Here is a 20,494-nt window from a genome sequence, read left to right on the forward strand (position 1 = left end):
ACCTGATGCGAAGAGCTGACTCATCAGAAAAGACCCTGATGCTGGGCAAGATTGAGGGCAGGAGGAAAAGGGGACGACAGAGGATGAGATGGTTGGATGGCATCACCGACTCAATGGACATGAGTTTGAATAAGCTCCAGGAGTTGGTGATGGACAGGGAAGCCTGGCGTGCTGCAGTCCATGGGGTCGCAAAGAGTCGGACACAACTGAGCCTTCCAGATCACTGAGGCCAGCCCTGCTTATGGTGGTTTCCAGGAACACAGTCAATATTTCCCTTAAGACACACAGGAGGGAATGATTTTCCTTACATACTCTTATTCCTAGTGTATCCTTTTACTCCTGTTTTACTAGTTTAAAAGTCACGTGTCTACATGTCATATCTAGTTGATATCTACATGTCATATCACATCTCATCTTTGAAATGTGCGTCTTGATGCACCCAGCCCAACAAGCACTCTAAGAAATTCCCTTTACTGACCTTATTCAAGCATTTTCAAAAGGAAGAGTTAATATTCACCCAAATCCACTCCAGCTAAACATTTTACATGTTCTCTTCAGCCAATTCAAAGTTTAATTTATATAATCCTTATAAATTTATTATCTTCATTTACACTGATGATTGGTGATCTTGGGATTTCAGTTTTTTAATGATTTTTTTCCTTGAGAGTTTTGTATGCCTCGATGCCTTCAGTAAACAGAAGGCCTTTGCAGACAAGGAATATGAAACATTTTTTTCTTACTGACAAGAAGAAAAACCTACCTGCCCATGTCTTTGCTGAGGAGCCATCACCTGAGGCCTTTCAGGATGCGACGGGGCCTGGAGGTCTGCCGCTCGAGTTTTGGGGCGCACCACATCAGAGCCCAGGCTGGAGGAGACAGCAAGAGATGTGGGCCGAGCAGCCGGGGGGCCTGTCCCCACCGGGGGTCCCTGGTCACCTTTTCTGCTCGGGGCTTCCTCCTCCCCCTCAGAGTCCACAATAAAGACATATTCTGCTTTGAAGAGGTCACTTTGCTGCATTCCTTGAGGTTTGTTCGCTTTAAATTCCCTTTCTTGGGAAGCCTTGTCCTTGACCTCTGAAGGGCAAGTCAGCGTTCCTCGTTCTCTCTCCTGTTGGCTCCCAACATTCAAGGTCAAGTACTCATTGGAATCAAACTGCAATAAATGTAGAAACATAAGAGCTGATGTTGCTTTGATAAATGCTTCTTTTCTACAGGTATTCTTAAACACTTGACCTGCTTATATTCTTCAAGGACAAAATATTTTACAAATATATCCCCAAATCAAGCTGGCATAGGAGAGTTTGGGTTGAAGTTAATGGCTTACTTTTAATAAGTCACTTGTATGTCGTGGTCCAAACCTAAGTAATTTAGGACTCAGAATTAACGTCAACAAACAAACATGCTTTCAAATAAATTTTCATGTGACTTTTTAGAAAGAGAGGATGAGGGCAATGTTTTCCATAAAGACATTCACAAAACAAATGGGACCTGGTCAATCATGGGCTTAGTTAATAGTCAAGCAAAACTTGTATATCCTGCATAAGCTGGGGGCAGGAAATGAAATCCCATTGAAAGGTTCTAAAACAATATGCATTCCTCTAAAAGTCTGAGAAGAACAGTAAAATTGGAACAAAATGCAGACATTCAGACAAAATAACCCAAGCCTATGGGAAGAACTCATGAATAGAACACCAAAAAAGATATTTTTAGTATAAAGTGTTTTCTACTGTCATTTTATTTTTGATTTATAATCCTAAATATTTTCCCATTCAGTTTTCTATAAACCCATAGGAGGTTTACAAGACCAGGAATTAGATAGTTTTCTCAGGCTACCAAAGCATCTTTTTTCTTAAATGGTAGCAGCAATGTACCATTGCTATGTTTAATGTACCAAGACTATGTTTAAAAGACCCAATACTAATTTCCTTGGTTTCGATAAGCATTGTTGTTGTTGCTGTTGTTGTTAGTTGCTAAGTTGGGTCCGACCATGGCAACCACATGGACTGTAGCCCGCCAGGCTCCTCTGTCCACAGGATTTCCCAGGCAAGGACACTGGAGTGGGTTGCCATTTCCTTTTCCAGGGGATCTTCCTGACCCAAGGATCAAACCCTCATCTCTTGCTTGGCAGGCAGATTCCTTACCACTGAGCCACTATTTTTTTTTGCAACATTTCTCTAAGTCTAACATTATTTCAAAATAGAAAGATAAAGATATTAAATAAGCTAAAATAAGCTAAATGTCACCTATGGTCATCAATTTAATGTTTGCTAATATGCATTATGTGTTGTGTGAATGAAGATAGAATAATTAAATAATTGATGAATAGGAGTCAAATTCATACCACCAGACCACACTTTTCAGCTGATGATGACATAGTCAAGATAAAACATACTTTGCCTCTGATTTGGATTTTTCTGAGAGTGATCATTTCACATATTAATTGATGTAGTAACAAAGGCCCTTGTGTCTCAGGCGGTAAAGAATCTGCCTGCAATGCAGGAGACCCGGGTTCAATCCCTGAGTCAAGAAGATCCCCTGGAGAAGGGAAGGGCAACCCACTCCAATATTCTTGCCTGGAGAATTCCATGGACAGAGGAGCCTGGTATGCTACAGTCCATGGGGTTGCAAAGACTTGGACATAACTGAGCGGCTAACACATCACATATAGTAACAAAACCCAAATTAGAAGGAAGCTTAAATTAAAAACAGAAGGATTCAAAGACAAATTGCTTATGATGGAAAGTTAACAGAATAACTAAAGAGCTGTTTGAACTCATTTTTGAAAATGTTATTAACGATCTACAAAAACTCCCTGTTCCCACAGTCCAACATTCTCTATTTGTTTATTCTGATGTATTTTTTACAGCATTTCTTACCACCCAAGGTTTTATTATATGTTTTTTGATTTTTTCATTATCTATCTTTCCAATAACAAATAAGTTATGAGTTGACTTTATTCATCCAGAATCCACAGCATGTGTTCAAGTAAATAGTTTTTAAATATACAAAGAATGAGGGATTATTTACCCTGCTGTATTATCATATTGAACTGCTTAAAAAATAGGAATAAAAATGTTTACTCTTTTAAAGATGTGGTTCTGTAGGTACCATTGCCATCTGCAGATGAATATCATTAGCTTAGGAAGCTTTGGAGATCTGCAACCAGGATTGATTCATACGTCTATAGTCTCAGGAACTCAGAGCACCTAATCACAAAGGATCCCTTGAATATATTGTACATACTTCAGTACTGTTAGAGAGAAACTTCCCAGAAGTGTCTTATGAAGCTTTCAGAATTTCTCTGAATAATTTCTTCTCACAATAGTTTTTGAAATAAGTCCCAGGCTCATGGATATGTTACTACTTGCTAGATAAGATGCTTTCATATAGACAAGTAGAATCAGATAATTTTATTTCTTACAAAGTTGGCTCAAAAATACCAGAAAATTCACCCAGTAACATTTTTTTATAAGAGGACAGTATTAAAATACGTTTTAAAGAGAAAAGGGTTTTACCTAAAAAGTCATTATTTTCACACAAGTAATTTTTACTTTTTTGTTTAACTTCATTTTCAGCCTTGGTTCACTTTAGATAAGTATAATTGGGTATAAATATAATTTTATAATCTATTGTATCATTTAACATGATAAGATTAACATGTTCCATAAAATTAAATAATCATTATAATTAGTCAAGGTGATGCTATCAGATGCTTAGATTTTCTCTGATTGTTAGATATTAGGCTCTTTTTATTTTTCCCTAATTATTTTCCTACATAATACTTATTTTCTTCTGTACTATTTCTCTGGTATATGTTTCCAGTTAGATAATTGAAAGGTTATGAAAAGTTGTATGATGTGGATAAGGGTTTTTCAACCAAAATTGTACAAATTCACAAAACTAGCAGCAAAGTGTGAGCATGCCAATAGGTCTACAAGTGCCCTAAGCATTGAATATTATATTTTTAATATTGTTAATCTATTACACATAAAATAGCACCTCACTCTTTATCTAATAGCCTTTAAAGATAAATTCAAACTTTGCAAAAAATTTTGTTTTTTTTATTTTAAGATACATCTGGGAGGGGAGGTGCCAGGAGGCATAATATATCACGTGAACAGCAAACAAGAGGGTGTCAAATCAAAAGAGTTGGGAATAACTTATTGTAGAAAACCTGAGATTTGATAACATTGAAGTACCTATTACATAATTATATTTTTAGCCACTCTTAGATTTCCCAGTTATCTCACTATAAGTAGAGAAAATAAACATTCATACAGATTTTCATGTCATTATTATGGATACTTTAATGTTAATTACTTGACATAAAAATAATAAAAATAATCCTACCCTATTTACAATTTCTGGAGTCTTATCACTTGGCTCCTCAGGAATTTTAACAATGTATTTAGAGGTGTCACCCAACTGGGAGTGGGTTGGCAGTCTTCTGACAGTGGGGACAAATGTGAAGATCAGAGGTTTGGCTTCAGAATCACCAGAAGAGACCTATGAGACACGTAATAAATTAGACTTTCAGTCTTATCAAAGGTTTATCTTGACTTTACTTTCTACATATTATGGTATTTATCTTGTTTATTTTGATAAACTGACTACCATCCTGTGACCATGTGTATAGTTGCCAAAGAGAACATCTATTAAAGTATTCATAGTGTATCTGATCCTTTTTTTATGAAAATATTTATCAGTGAAAGAAATACAACCCCAGGAAGATCTTACTGTAGGACATGGCAACAGAATAGTAGGTTGACAAGCTGAGCTGCTGGAATGCTACAAGTTAACATGGATGAAAGTCAGTTTCAATACAGACCGGATGCTGTGTTTGTGATGATGCCACAGAGGTCTAGGACTTTCATCCATTTAACCCTGAGTTAGCAGGTTCAAGTTGACTCATAATCACCAACCATGTGTGAAACTTTGAACATACATTATTAATGAGAAGGCTAAAATGTGAATGGAAAACTGAAAATGTACTTTCCTGGCTATCAATATACCAATGCCTCTTCTCAAGGATATACCTTCTCTTTCATTCATTCTTTATTCATTCAAAAATTATTTTGTTAAGTATTTACCATGTGGCAGGCACTCAGGAGCTAGAGATACAACAGCGAACAGGGAAAAGTTAATAGATCTCTCACAAGTAGGAAAATGGTGTGCACAGAATAGGAAGGGAAAAGCAATGATGGTTGGGTGCCTGCTCAGTCTGGGAAGCTCGATAAAAGGCAGCACCTGGAACTGAAGTCCTGGTGGAGAGGAAGAGAAGGCTCTCCCATGCTGAGGAAACCAGAAAGTGAAGGCATGGAAAACAACACGGTGTGTGGGTCAAGCCTGGGTTTTGCCCTAATGACAATGAGAACCAAGTGATCGGGAATGACATCATCACGTCAGAATGTCAGATGGGTGACGTTGGTCTTAAAAGACCCAAGCCTGGCGATCAGGACAGAAATCCAAGAGTGGCAGATGGAGGACTGAATGGAAAGATGGCAAGAGAAGATGATGCTGGAGATTCCTCTTTCAAGAAGTTGGATGAGAAGTAGGAAGAGAGATGGAGAGAAGTTAGAGAGGAAAGTCCTGTCAAAGAGATGCCTCTGTTGGTCTATAACGGGACAGACATGAAGACATCTGTAGACTTGGGGAAGGAGCCAGGAAGAAGGAAAGTGGAACTAGGTCCTGGAGGACACAGGCAGAAAAAAACCAAAGCAACAGGGACTTCCCTGATGGCCTAGAGGTTAAGACTCTGCCCTTCCATTGCAGGGGACATAGGTTCAATTCCTGGTAGATCAACTAAGATCCCGCATGCTGCACAGTGAGGCCAAAATATAAATAAATAAAAGTAAACAACAGAAAGAATATAGCCTCCTCTGTGAACAGCGAAAATGAATGAAGATACAGAAAGAATCCCACTGTGGGGCACTGGGAGAAGCTGGAAAAAATGACAGGAGTCAATTTTGCACATAAACCACATTTGTGATGCAATTAACCCCATCTAGTCAAGGTGACACTACCACGCTGCCCCCTCCCTGCTCTTCATAAGAAATGCAATGGTCCCAGCAGGACCTCCCATGTCCTTCTCTCTTCTAGCCACGCCACCACTGTATGCCTTATCTCAACATGCCCTTTAACCCTGGTCACGTCAGCCCCTCAAGAAACCCAGCCATCCTCGTATCCCTGTGGGCCAGGTACACCCCTAGTTTTATTGCTTTCTTGTACTTGTAACTGAGCATGACCCTCTGAGACCTTCCCAGAATAGACCCCCCACTCATGCCCTCCACCTGCTTTTTGCCTGTAGAAAAACTTCAGTCAAAGAATAAATTTAACCAGAGAAACTAGAAAATGCAGAAAAAAGGAAAACGGTCAAGCAAGACGAAATAACCACAGCTTAGCCAATAAACAAAGTCAAAGACATTTAGTTCTTCCTCAAGGACTATAGATAATATTCTGAGCCATGTTCTTTGAGCTGTTTTGCAGCTACTGAAACCCTCACCAGGTGGTAGGAGTTAATTGCATGCTGCCCACAAGCACATAGACCCCAGCCCGGTTGGAAGCAGAAGGTTAATGATGTGGACTCCAAATTACCTCACCACCAACCGATCAGAAGAATGTCCACGAGCTGAGCACGCCCTGCTCCTTGAACACTGACTCCTCGTGACCCCCTCCAGGGAGGGGCATTGGCCCGCTGTGGCCCCCTTTTCCTGACAAAGCATAAAAGCTATTCTTTCTCCTTCATCCAAAACCCTGTCTCTACATTTCTATTTGGCTCCAGTGTACAGAGGCAGAGTTCCAGCTCTTGGAAACTTTTCATCCTCACCGTCTGGAATTCAGGCGGTCGTCACACAGCCCTCCACATCCTGAGCCTCCTCTTCGCCTGCTGCAGCCCTAAATAAGCCACAGTCCCTCTGAAGGACTCTGCTTCCCGGGAAGTTCTCAGAGACTGTTTGCTCTCCCACTAGGTCTAGAAGTAGGATAAGTGTCCTCCTTGATCTCTTTACAGCTTCCAGACCATTCTTCTTCTTCCCTCACCCCTGCAAACCTCCAAGTTTGAAGCTCCTGCCATGCACCAGTTAACACCATTCACTACCTACCTCTCCCTGCTGCAGTCATCTGCCCACAACCAAGTCAACACCTTCTTTCTTTGAAGATTTAGTTCTAGGGTTAATTCTGCTCCTTCTAACACTATGCTCTTTATAATGCTCAATATGATATCCCATGGGTAATTTTTCTAGTAGCATATGTCACTGACCTCTACTCCTCCTTGCCCTTCACATCCCTGGCAACAACCAGTAGCCACAACCCTTCCATAAGTTTGGAGTGTTTTCCCTCTCTGACCAACACTTCTTTTCTTTCCACATCATTCCTCCGGTTCTCTAACTCCAGCATTTCTGGGAACCCATCAGAATGGAAGTCTACTGATCCTTCCAGCAGTAAGTTTTCCCAGATTCCTTTTTTTAGCCAGTCTCAATGTCTGATACAACTACTCCTGTGGACACCCCTCCAATGCCTTGCCTTCTCTCACATCATCAGCCCCTTTGGGTAAATCATGGTGCTCATTCAATCTAACCCCCACCAACTCTACTCCTGCACCACAGAGGTAAATGCGGCTGGGGGAAAAGTTACAGGACCATGCTTGCTGGTTTCACTTAAGATTCATGGCTCTGAGCCTCAAGCAGGTCCTTTCACACTACTCTATAATCACACTATATCTTTATTAGACTATGGTTGCTTTACAGTGTTGTGTCAGCTTCTACTGTGCAAGGAAGTGAATCAGCTATGTGCATACATATATCCCCTCCCTCTCTGACCGCCCTCACACTCCACCCCGATCCCACTCCTCTAGGTCACCACAGAGCACCCAGCCAAGCTTCCTGTGCACATTCCCACCAGCTCTCTACATTACACAGTGTGGTGTATATACGCGGGCTTCCCAGGTGGCTCGGTGGTAAAAAAATCCACCTGCCAATGCAGGAAACATGGGTTCGATCCCTGGGTCAGGAAGATCCCCTGGAGGAGGAAATGGCAACCCACTCCGGTACTCTTGCCTGGAAAATCCCCTGGACAGAGGAGCCTGGCGGGTTCCAGTCCCTGGAGTCGCAGAGAGTCAGACATGACTGAGCGCAGTGCACGCAGTGTATACCTGACAATCCTAATCTCCCAATTCGTCTCACCCAACTCTTCCCCCTCCACATGCATATGTCCATTCTCTACATCTGCGTCTCTATTCCTGCCCTGCTTTTCTCTACCTGTAAGAGAAAAACATATCGGCCATTAATCCATATGTGCGGAATCATACTACACATTGATAGTCCCAGAGCCCATTTACTCTCCCACACACATAGAAAGCTCACATCTTTTCTGCTTTCTTCAAACACCTGCATCTTCTTCCCCATTCTGAGAAATCTCATTTCACTGAGATAACTGAAGCAAACAGAAGAGAACCCCCAAACCCCTCATCACAGCACCTAGTCACCCACCTACATCTTTGTCCTTTTATGGGACCATCAGTCCTTCTACTCCACTCCTACTAAAACCAAACCTCACTTGATTACATTGCCTTCTATAATACTTTCACTTTCATTTACTTAACAAGATCTTATTAAATGCCTACCAGGTGATAGACTTTATTTTAGGGCTTGGCGATATGAACAAAACCTCTACCCATTCTAGTGGGAGGGAGACAGGAAGCAAAATAAAGAATAAAAAAGTAGAATTTTCAATTGAGCTAAGTGCTGTGAAGACTAGTATAATAATAATCCACAGGAGAAAAAGTGATAGGTAAAACTTGGGTTGGCTATAATTTAAAGGAAAAACTTAGAATTTGCTGAAAAATTAGATGTGAGATGCAAGAGGCAGACAAGAGTCAAGACAGACAAAGTTTTTGACCTGAATAACTGAGAGATATGAGACAGTCTTCATAGAAGTGAGGAAAACAAGAGGCGGAACTGGTTTGAGAATAAATATCAAATTTGATATGACAAAAATACATCCAAGAGGAAATGTGGGGATAAGAGAAACAAAGTTCAGAGGAGAGTCTGTGCTGGAGATAAAATTATTAGGGTTGTTAACCTATACATGGCTTTGAAAACCATGAGACCCAATGAGATCACCAGGGATGCAGGCACAAACAGGAAAAAAGAGGTCCCAGGTTGAACCATCCAGGCTCTACCATTAAGCGGTGCAGTAGCTGAAGAAGAACTAGTCAAGGTGACATTGGATTTTAAGAGAAAAATAAGCCTGGAATATCATTGACAGCAATAAGAAAGAGGCCAGACCATAAATAATAAAAGGATCGGCAGGCTATTGGGAGAGTCCAGCCCAAATGTAAATCCAAGAATTTGCCGTGAAAGCAATTTGCTTGGTTGTTGGATAATCTCTCCAGGGGTGCTCAACTGCCTATCATAGGAACAGAGAAAGTGAACTGTAGCATTTATAGAACTGATGTTCAGAGGTGGTTCTGGCAGAAGAATGTTGTGCATGTCAGGAAATTGAGGGCACCGATGAGAGAAAAGCAAAGGGTCAGCCAGGGAGCTCAGTGTAGACAAAGAAGAAGGGGGACCTCACTCTAAGAGACTAGTGGGCTCTATGGCTGTGAAATCAGATTTGAAAGCATGGTAGGTGTTTGGGAGAATGGTGCAGGGTCACAGAATAGGATGCAAGAGAGAGATTGAGATTCAGTAGTATGGTAAGTCTAGCTGATTATAAGTTCTAGGCTTATAACCAGGTACAATTAGGATTAGGGTTTCTAGAAACAATGCATATTCCTTAAGGAATAAAAAATACACACACCAACCCTTCTGAGCCAACTATCATTTTTCAATATTACTTTCTGCCTTTCAAAATAATTGTCATTATTCCTCCATAGCAGTCAGGTTACAATTCCCAGGTTGTAGCTTATCATCAGAAAATAATAAATCGATGGACTTGAGGCTGAGTATTTGAGATGAAAAAACAGGAAAGGCACTGAGCCTGTGAAGGTCAAGGAACTGGGAGATAAGAATGCCGACAAGACTGTAACTGTGACAGTAAAAGCCACACTGGGACTGCAAGGCTGGGCTGGAGAAGACAGTCTGGTAACACGGCACAAGGCAAGGGTCAAGGGTCACCAGGGACAGGAGACTGTTAATCAGATATTTGTGTGTGAACACAAAATCAAATAAAGATAACTAGATATCCTTACAAGAGATTTCACCAAGCTATAGGGAGTCTAATGAACTAACTCTGGATGATTTACTGCAGGATGTAACTTTCTGGTAACCATTTTCTTGGGCTCCAAAATCACTGCAGACAGTGACTGCAGCCATGAAATTAAAAGATGCTTGCTCCTTGGAAGAAAAGCTACAAGAAATCCAGACAGCGTATTAAAAAGCCGAGACATCACTTTACCCACAAAGGTCTGTCTAGTCAAAGCTATGGTTTTTCCAGTAGTCATGTGTGGATGTGAGAGTTGGACCCTAAAGAAGGACGAGCACCAAAGAATTGATGCTTTTGAACTGTGGTGTTGGAGAAGACTCTTGAGAGTCCCTTGGACTGCAAGGAGATCCAACTAGTCCATCCTAAAGGAAATCAGTCCTGAATATTCACTGGAAGGACTGATGCTGAAGCTGAAGCACCTGACGCAAAAGAGCCAATTCACTGGAAAAGACCCTGATGCTGGGAAAGATTGAGGGCAAAGAAGGCGGCAAAGAGGATGGGATGGTTGGACGGCATCACTGACTCAATGGGCATGAGTTTGAGCAAGCTTTGGGAGATAGCGAACAACAGGGCAGCCTGGCGTGCTGCAGTCCATGGGGTCACAAAGAGTCGGACACAACTTAGCAACTGAACAGCAAACCAGAAAACTAAAACAGCCATGCCTTCTAGAAACAACGCATATTCCTCAGGGCATAAAAATTACACAGCAAATCCTTCTGAGCCAACTTTCATTTTTAAATATTATTTTCTGCCTTTACAAATAATTGTCATTATTCCCCTGTGGCAGTCAGGTCACAATTCCCAGTTTGTAGCTTATCACTTGAAAAATAATAAAGCAATGCTTTCCTTTGTAGGAAGAGACATGAGATCCCTCATGAGATTCAGGGAGCCCGGTAGCCTTTATCAGTGATGCACAATACAAGGCACTTTCCAGAGGGATTTTTTTTCTAGGAAGGTTTCTTTACATGACTAATCTCATCAATATCATGACAGATGGAGAGAGGTTTTAGCAAGGAAATCACTGAGGGTAGCTCAGATAATTTATCACAGGATTTCATTTGGGTAAGAAATAATGATAGCCCTTTAAGAGTCAAAGAAGAGGTGAAACTGACTGTGTCCTCAGGTTCTGTAGGCCTGTCCTCATCTCCCTGTAGAATGATTATAGGTCTGTTTTGGGTTCTATCTAGATGAAATTTAAACACTAAGTATGAAAGACTTCAATTCACTTCCCTGTGGTTACAAAATACGTATCACCTTTATTAACAATAAATGGTTTTATTTACTAAAGCACATACAATGACAAAAATTTACTTCCCCAAAAGGCTTGCTATATAAGTTCCCAAAATACAAATGGAACGTCACTACTGATGCATTGTAAACTATTGACTTTTTAAAGGTTAATAGCTACAATTTTAGTGAATAAAATGGAAATGTAGTACAATAAACACAGATGCTTCAATGAATAAGGTGTGCTTTTAGAAAGATGCCCTAGAAGGAATTTCTAAAAGTAACCATATGTTGACAATGAAAGCAACTGAAAATAGGTAAAATTGTTTCCTTCTACTTTATTGGTGTATTTTCCTGCAAATAACCATAGCCTACATAAAATTTCTTCACCAGGTAAAGAGAACATTTTTTGAGGATTTTTAGTTGAACCAATACATAATATCATCAAGAATAACATTAAAAATGGAAAACCCAATAGTACTGAAGGCTTATTCATCTTCCTAGGTTACTGTCAGAAGATCACAGATAAATTCCTGTCCACACATATACCTCAGATCAACCTCAAAAAGGGGCAATGGTTTGGTATTTGCTTTTAAGCTGGGAGTACAATGTTGGCATGTGGCTCTTCTCATCACGTTTCTGTACCATCTTCTTATCCTACCAAGGATGCACAGAATTTAGTTGGAAAGGATTTGAAATTACACTAGCTTTGCTATACAACAGGCTGGTTGACTGCTGAATCCCTTATTCAGGAAAGAAAAAGAAAAATTTTGCTGTTTACTGCATACTGTGGCCAAGTTCCAAAGAGCCCAGAAATGAATCGCTATGGTGATGAAAAATCATTTTCCACACAAAGCAGAAACAGATGCATGTTAATATCATTGCACTGGTTAAGTGCCAATTAACACTTTCCTTTGTCGGGGTTGTTTTAAAAACACATCTCAGTTCTTATCCTTGGGAAACTGGTTTGATAATAGAAATTAGAGCTGAAAGGATGAAAAGCTTTCCCTAAATATGGTTTCAAGCACGTGAAACTCTGAGACTGTCACCTTCTCACCAGCCAGCCGACTAACAATTTAAGAAACTGCTTTCCGCCATGCCATGCAGGCTGACTGCCCCTTTGCTCGGTTTCCAGTAGCAATGCCTTCCTTCCTTCTCTTTCCCTAAACGTTCTCTTCCTCTGAGGTTGACACCCACACTCACAGATGGCCACTAGCCTCTTGTTGAGAAGAGACAAGACAGGGTGTCAGCGCTCACACTGCACCAAGGACCATCCTCAGCATCTTCTTTGGTTGCCAGTAAGCAGCTTTGCTCTATCTGCTCATCCTTTCCACTAACTGCCTATAACATTTCATTTTGACACAGTCAAATTTATCCACACCCGGGCATCTCTCTCACAAACCCTCTTGCAGCAAACACCACAGCGCACAGCCTTTCAACGTTCTCGAAAGCAGGAAGGAAAGCCTTCCTTTTACCTGGGGTGTGGTCTGCACGCTCCCTGCTAGGACGCACGAGTTCATTTGGACGTAACTGTTCCCGCAGCCCCTCGGAAGCCCCTGCGTTTCTGGAAGCATTGATTCATCCCATAAGGGAGTGAGCAAACCAAGGAGTGAGGTGGGGAGGGAGCCGCCCCCTGAAGCACCACACACACACCCGCGGGGAGAAAAGAATTCTAAAAAGAGGTGATGTGGACTCCTCCCTGAACAGACGAATTTTTGTCAGCTCCAAAGAGTAGATTCATGTTCAGACAATTTTTAGATTTGGAACTTCAGGAGAGGTCAGATTGACTGCTGAAATGGAGCCAGTAGAAGTGAAGAGAAAAAAAAAAAGAATTGCCACCTATCTGCGTTTCCCTTTTCTTTTCATGCACATAGTCCAATTAAACATGCTGCAAAAAGAACAGAGGAGCCAGATTGTACAGCAACAAGAAGCTGATTGAAGGGCCCGCACAGCTGACAATCTCAGCAATCCGTTGGTCACACTCGCTGAGAACATTTAGAGGCACAAATACACACAAACACTGGGTCTAAATAAAGAACGAGAAAACACACAGCAATTCCTTCATAAAATCAGTAGCTTTAATTCCTGGTCCTTGGCATGTATGTAGTGAGCAATGCTACACCAGCATCGGTAGTGACTGAAGTCTTGCTATTAACCAAATCTGCTCTCAAACAGAGCTTGGAATCAAAAATTTGTCAAAACAACATTCCAAGGTTCCTGGAAGACAGTGAGTATCCCGACTGCAGGAAACTTCAAAACTTTACACGTGGAATTGATTGGCGTTTCCAGTTTTTGTACTTCTATTTTCTGAGTATTGATTTTTCTCCAAATCTGTAATATCTGCATTTGTGCTTTGGCGATGAAAGTTGTTCTATGGCAAGAGCTGGTTATAGACCAAAAGCTTGGGAAGGAATGAAGGAGTTATTTTAGGGACCTAGATTATAGCACTTCACATTTTCCCTGCTTATCAGAAGCCCGAATTTGTGGAAACACTACAAGCAAAACAATTGGCGAAAGTGATGCTGTTAGCACACGGGGGAAAACTACTCCAAATAACCTAGTATTTTTTTTTTTCAGGCAAGGCTTTATCGGGGCCCCTGCTGCAGCGGTGGGGAGGAGAAAAAGGACAGGTTCCCACGTTTGCTCTCTCCCTGAGGAGGGGCGAGCGTTCCTCATACTGGGAGAGGGTAGGGGTGCTTCCAGGGATTGGGCCAGAGGGCCGGCTTAGGTGGTTTGCCCACCTCTCTGATGGTGTTGCCTTTTCATGCTGTTCATGGGGTTCTCAAGGCAAGAATACTGAAGCGGTTTGCCATTCCCTTCTCCAGCGGACCATGTTTTGTCAGAACTCTCCACCATGACCCATCCATCTTGGGTGGCCCTACACGGCCTGGCTCATAGTTTCATTGAGTTAGACAAGGCCATGATCCATGTGATCAGATTGGTTAGTTTTCTGTGGTTGTGGTTTTCATTCTGTCTGCCCTCTGATGGAGAAGGATAAGAGGCTTATGGAAGCTTCCTGATGGGAGACTGACTGAGGGGAAAAATGGGTCTTGTTCTGATGCGCGGCGCCATGCTCAGTAAATCTTTAATCCAATTTTCTGCTAATGGGCGGGGCTGTGTTCCTTCCCTGTTGTTTGACCCGAGGCCAAACCATGGTGGAGGCAATAAAGCTGATGGCGACCTCCCTCAAAAGGTCCAACAAAGGTCCGTCTAGTCAAGGTTATGGCTTTTCCAGTGGTCATGTATGGATGGCAGAGTTGGACTATAAAGAGAGCTGAGCGCCGAAGAATTGATGCTTTTGAACTGTGGTGTTGGAGAAGACTCCTGAGAGTCCCTTGGACTGCAAGGAGATCAAACCAGTCCATCCTCAAGGAAACCTGTCCTGAATATTCATTGGAAGGACTGATGCTGCAGCTGAAACTCCAAAACGTTGGCCACCTGATGTGAAGAACTGACACATTGGAAAAGATCCTGATGCTGGGAAGGATTGAAGGTGGGAGGAGAAGGGGCCGACAGGATGAGATGGTTGGATGGCATCACCGACTCGATGGACACAAGCTTCAGTAAGCTCCGGGAGTTGGTGATGGACAGGGAAGCCTGGTGTGCTGCAGTCCATGGGGTCACAAAGAGTTGGATACGACTGAGCGACTGAACTGAACTGAACTGAGCTGATGGTGTTGCGTGCAGGAGGTATGTGTAGGACTCTGCCTTTGCTTCTGACACCCAGTTTTTTTGCTTTCAGCTCTTCAGAAATGGTAGTTGGGTTTTTTGGTTTCTTTGTATCTTTTGTCCAACATTTGTCCAAATTGCACATACACACAGTTATGTTTAGTACCATACAGTTTCTTTAATGATCTAAATTTTTAATGTGAATACTGTATGACATCAGAAAATAAATTATGTGTCTTTTTCTATGCAAGGTAAGCTCATGGACACTCAAAAGATTATACTGCCCTGTCGCCCTCAAAGAGCTTACAGTCCAATTGAGAATATAAAACAGGTGTACAAATAGAGAGATGCAAAGTGAAAAAGAAAAGAAAAATTCCCATACTGCAGTTCTCAAACTTTATACATAAATCAATTGAAGATCATGTAAAATGCAGTTTCTTAAATATCCTGTGATAAACCACAATGGAAAAGAATCTGAAAAAGAATGTAGATATACATATAACTGAATCACTTTGTTGTACAGCAGAAATTAACACAACATTTTAAATCAGCTATATTTTCATAAAATATTTTAATGCAGTTTCTGACTGAGGAGATCTGAGGTGCAGCCCCAGATCTGACATTTCCCATGAGCTCCCAGCGGTGCCCACCTCCTAGTCTGTGACACCACGAGTAGCAAAGACTCAGAGGAACGTTTGGAGGGTGGAGAGATCACAGTCATCTGGGGCAAGCAGTTCAAGGACAAAGACATGTTCAGGCTGGACTTGGAAGAGTTGGAGCTTTCCTGGTGGCTCAGATGGTAAACTGAGAGAGACCCAGGTTTGATCCCTGGGTCAGGAAGATCTCCTGGAGGAGGGCATTGCTACCCACTCCAGTATTCTTGCCTGGAGAATTCCATGGACAGAGGAGCCTGGAGGGCTACAGTCCATGGGATTGCAAAGAGTCGGATATGACTGAGTGACTAACCTTTCAATTTCACTTGGCAGCTAGGGGAGTGAGACTATGAAGATGAGGCAGAAAAGCCATTATTTCAGGCAGAGAGAAAAGCTTGAGCAAAGGTCCCGATCAGACCAGCAGTAAGCAGCAGTGAAAGTCGCTCAGTCATGTCCGACTCCCTGCAACCCCATAGACTATACAGTCCCTGGAGTTCTCCAGGCCAGAATACTGGTGTGGGTAGCTATTCCCTTCTCTAGCGGATCTTCCCAACCCAGGGATCAAACCCAGGTCTCCCACACTGCAGGCAGATTCTTTACTAACTGAGCTTTGAGGGAAAGCCGCAGGGGGGAGGCACAAGGCACCGGGCCAGGGAGTCAGATAACCCACTGGCTGGAGGACCTTGGGCGGGGGTCAGGGGCTCAGTCCTCCACCAGTGAAACGTGGATCAGAACAGGGTTCACAGAACAGCACTTACCAAATCCAGCATGTAAAGCTCTGTGCCAGGCAAATAATGCGTGTTACTCCCGTGAATACTATTGTTACTCAGTGGAACCCAGGTCTCCTGCACTGCAGCAGATTCTTTACCCTTTGAGCCACCAGGGAAGCCTGGTAAATAGCTTACATCAGAATAAAGACAAATAAGGCTACAAACATAGGTTCAATGTGGATCATCAGAGACCTTTTTTTAATATACCATTTTAACCTCTACGAAGTGTACGGTTTAGCGGGCACGTTAAGAACACTTACATTGCTGTGCCACCATCATTACTAATCATCCACAGAACTTTTCTCATTTTGTCAAACTGAAGTTCTGTTCTGACTGAGCAATAATTCCCCATTCCCCATTCCCCACATCCCCCACCCCCTAGCAACCACTATTCTACTTTCTAAGTTCAGGTTCATCTCTCCTCTTCTTTGTAGATCATCAGAGATCTTGAATTAAGGTGTTTTGATGTTATTCAGTAGGAAATAGGAACAAAGATTTGTATATATAAAAATGTATATATTGAGTTGACCAAAAGGTTCATTCAGGTTTTTCTATACCATTTTATGGAACACGCCTTTTGGCCAACCCTGTATATGTATATGATTTTCCTTGAGTCATTTTACAACATGAGGAACAATGAAATTAATCCATTATTTTGCTATATACATATGGATGTATATAATATATGTATCATGTATATACCACATATATGTAAAAATCTTCATTCCTAATCCCTGCTGAATAGGGCAGCCTTAACAAATCCTAGAGGCCACACTCATCTCCATGTTCTGTCCTTTGTCAACGGTTCATAAGTTTATTCCACGTGAATTCAGACAATAAGGAAGCTCTTTTCCGAAGTCTCATTCTGTCCTTTCCCCTCTGATCTTTCCTTTTTCTCATTCCCTCTCCCAAGCAGAAAGCAATATTTAGACATACTGGTATGATCATATTTGGGAGAGGAAATATGTTATCCCCTATCCTTTGCCCTATTTGAATTTTTCCTTGAGTCATTTGACAACATGAGAACCAATAAAATTAACCCACTATTTTGCTATTTTTCTCTGTGTCTTATTGGGAACTTTCCTTTAACCATTCCCTTTCCCTTGTTTTATTAATAATTGTTGGTGTTATAGAGTATTTCTTATATTGACAGAAGACATAATTTTTACTTAAAAAAAGCATAATAGCCATGCATTATAGTAGCATGCTTCAGTCACCCAGCTAGTAACTACATATAGCCTCCCAGAGCACATGTATTTAGAACAATTTCTATAGAAACCATCCTCAATGGAATAGAGAGTAGTGGCACCTGATCAAAAAATCGGCCTCAGTCGTGGATGATGAAGACCAAGCGAATTACTGACACAGGGTCAAGGGTGGGAGGAGGGGAGGGTCTAGCCTCCAATTACAACTACTTTTTTCTAGAGATAAGAAGGTCATCTAGGGTCTGTCTAAGACCACGAAGCATTTCACAGACATAGAGTTTTAATGATGTCTCTCCTACTAAAGAACACAAACTGTTCTGTTGAATAATCGATTCCCAAAAGAAAGTAAAGTTTGTTGAAGTTTGCAACCAAGAAATACAATTCAAAATTCTCTTTAAAATCTGGCATTACTGGTGGCTGAAGTAGGGCATCTCCCACTTCTTACTATCCAGATATTAATGCAGTACCTTCCAACCAAGAGACTCTTAAGGTATTGCTTTTAAAACAAACAGTATAGAACAAATGGTCTCTCTTCCTGACATGGGAAACAAATTTGAGAAAAAAATAGACATATCCAGAAAAGTTGGCTAAGAAACATGTAAGCGATCAAACAGATCCAGGTCTTCATAGCAGGAGCTTCTATTGTACTTCTTCATAGCAGGTGCTATTATTAAAATTAATATATGGCCGGACTTCCCTGGAAGTCCAGTGGTTAAGATTTTGCCTTCCAGTGCAGGGGATGTGGGTTTGATCCCTGGTGGGGTAACTAAGATCCCACATACCTCACAGCCAAAGAAGCAAAACATAAGACAGAAGCAATATTGTAACAAATTCAGTAAAGACTTTTAAAAAATGATATGGTTATATGTATAGTGAATTCTTTAATATCTGGTTCCCTAATTGGAATGAAAGCACTAGAACACTGGGAAATTTCTATTTTTCCCCCCTGCTGTATCCCCAGCATCTAATATAGGAACTATCACATAGTGGGGGCTCAATAAATGCCCATTAAATAAATGAATGACCATGTGCATTCATGAGAGTTGTATGGAGGTTTCAGAGAGGGCAAGAGAGATTTCTGTGTTCAAGGAATATACAGTTGTTAGGGATCCACTGACCGAAACCACCTGCCTTGGCCAAGCACAATGAAAACCATTTCCCTGACTTGCTTCACATCAGGAGGTATCCTGACAAGGAACATGCTGTGGCTACAGAACACTAACCAGGGCAGTTTGGGAGGGGCAAAAAGGAGGGAGGAGATACTAGCCCATAATATATCCTATCAACCTCCCAGAATCCTTTGCACTGATTTCCATCTTGGCTGAGAGACACACCATCAGGAAGGACCCTGAGTCAGACCAAATATGGGCCAAGCAAGATGACTGGCCAGAGACAACCTGGAAGCTAACCCCGTTGCCATAAGCCAGGAACCGCGAGCCACGTGGCAGAGCTGTTCTCCTGGGTTCCCTGCCCCTGCTGCTCTCCACCTGCGCACCCCTTCCGAATAAAATCTCTTGCTTTGTCAGCACGTGTGTCTCCTGGGACAGTTCATTTCTGTGTTTAGTCAAGAGCCCACTCTCATGCCCTGGAAGGGCACCCCCTTCCTGCAACACAGTGGCAGAGGGCCATGGAGAAATGAATGATTTAATCACTGTATAATTTTGTTTCTTTGAAGATAGATCAGATATAAAAACACCCAATGCCAAAGCTGTGAATGTTTTAAGAATGGATGCAAGGAATCAGCATCCAAAGGGTGTGTGAGGGGCTGGGGTTCTTGGAGGAAATGGAGAAGCTTCTCTGGTCTAGATCACTCCTCCCAGTCTTGGCCGCCATGGTCTGTCACCCTGGCCACCCCACACTCTCCACCCACTCATCACAGAACAGATTGTATCCTACATATACTATGTATAAAAATACCACTTAACAAGTTTTATGTGATGCTATTCTTGGTACTTAATATAGATCATCTCTCGAATTTCTCACAAGCCAGCAAGAGAATTATGATGTCCATTAGATGAGTAAGAAAAATGAGACTCAGGAGATTGAATTACTTGCTTAACCAGCATAACTTGCATAAGACGCAATCAGATTTGAATCCTGGTCTGCCTGGCTAGAACCCAGGTTCACGTGGACTCTTATTTGCTAACTGCCTCTGCCAGTCTTAGCTTAGAAATACCTGTTTACAGAAAAGTGATAAGAAAGGTTCAGGAATCAGTAGCCAGCAAAGATTTTGTTTTTAACAACATTAAAGAGATTTGGGCTCAGATGAACATTTTCCCCAGGCCTCCAGCATTCATTCCCAAAATGTGGCTGGCTACACACTCTGACTTTTCTACTTTTCATCACTGTTATTTTCCTACTGTTTCTACGTAGTTCTATATAAAAAGAAGGCATCATTATTTTGCAACATACATAACTTTAAATTGGAAAGGAGATAGCAGCAAAAAGTCAAATTGTATTGGTTGGTACAAATGCTAAAGCTATCTAAATTCCAATATGGATAGTGCAGCACAGACTCAGAACAATATTGTTGAATGATTAAATCTGTTTATGACAAGTATTTCCTTACACTTATAAATAATATTTATCTTAAAAAATACCTAGAGTAATGTGTGATCTCTAATGTTTCATACCTTCAATGTGTTAATTCTACTAATAAACATTGTTTATTTTCAATAATATCTAAAGTAATGTGTGAGCCCTGGCTTATAGTCTATACCGTCAATGTATTAATTCCGCTAATGGAAACAATGAAACGTGGAATCAG

General features: G+C 41.5%; 1 protein-coding gene across 50 annotated transcripts in view; it reads right to left on the reverse strand.

Moving 5' to 3' along the window:
* MLIP (muscular LMNA interacting protein) overlaps positions 1 to 20,494 on the reverse strand; it is a 277,308-nt gene that overhangs the window by 143,570 nt on the left and 113,244 nt on the right. For 35 of the 50 annotated variants that reach the window (XR_014062031.1, XR_014062028.1, XR_014062030.1 and 32 more), the window contains 2 exons: positions 4,351 to 4,506; positions 761 to 1,153 (listed from right to left, as the gene is read on the reverse strand). Coding sequence is in view for 46 of the 50 variants with exons in the window: in XM_081519846.1 (XP_081375972.1) it covers positions 761 to 1,153; positions 4,351 to 4,506 (549 nt within the window). In the remaining 4 variants the exon portion in view is untranslated. The remainder of the gene's footprint in view (positions 1 to 760; positions 1,154 to 4,350; positions 4,507 to 20,494) is intronic. The other 15 variants (XR_014062029.1, XM_081519829.1, XM_081519842.1 and 12 more) reach the window with 1 other exon arrangement.

Source organism: Giraffa tippelskirchi, chromosome 8 (assembly GCF_054371585.1).
Source record: "Giraffa tippelskirchi isolate mGirTip1 chromosome 8, T2T-mGirTip1v1.2.pri, whole genome shotgun sequence".
NCBI classification, from domain to species: domain Eukaryota; kingdom Metazoa; phylum Chordata; class Mammalia; order Artiodactyla; family Giraffidae; genus Giraffa; species Giraffa tippelskirchi.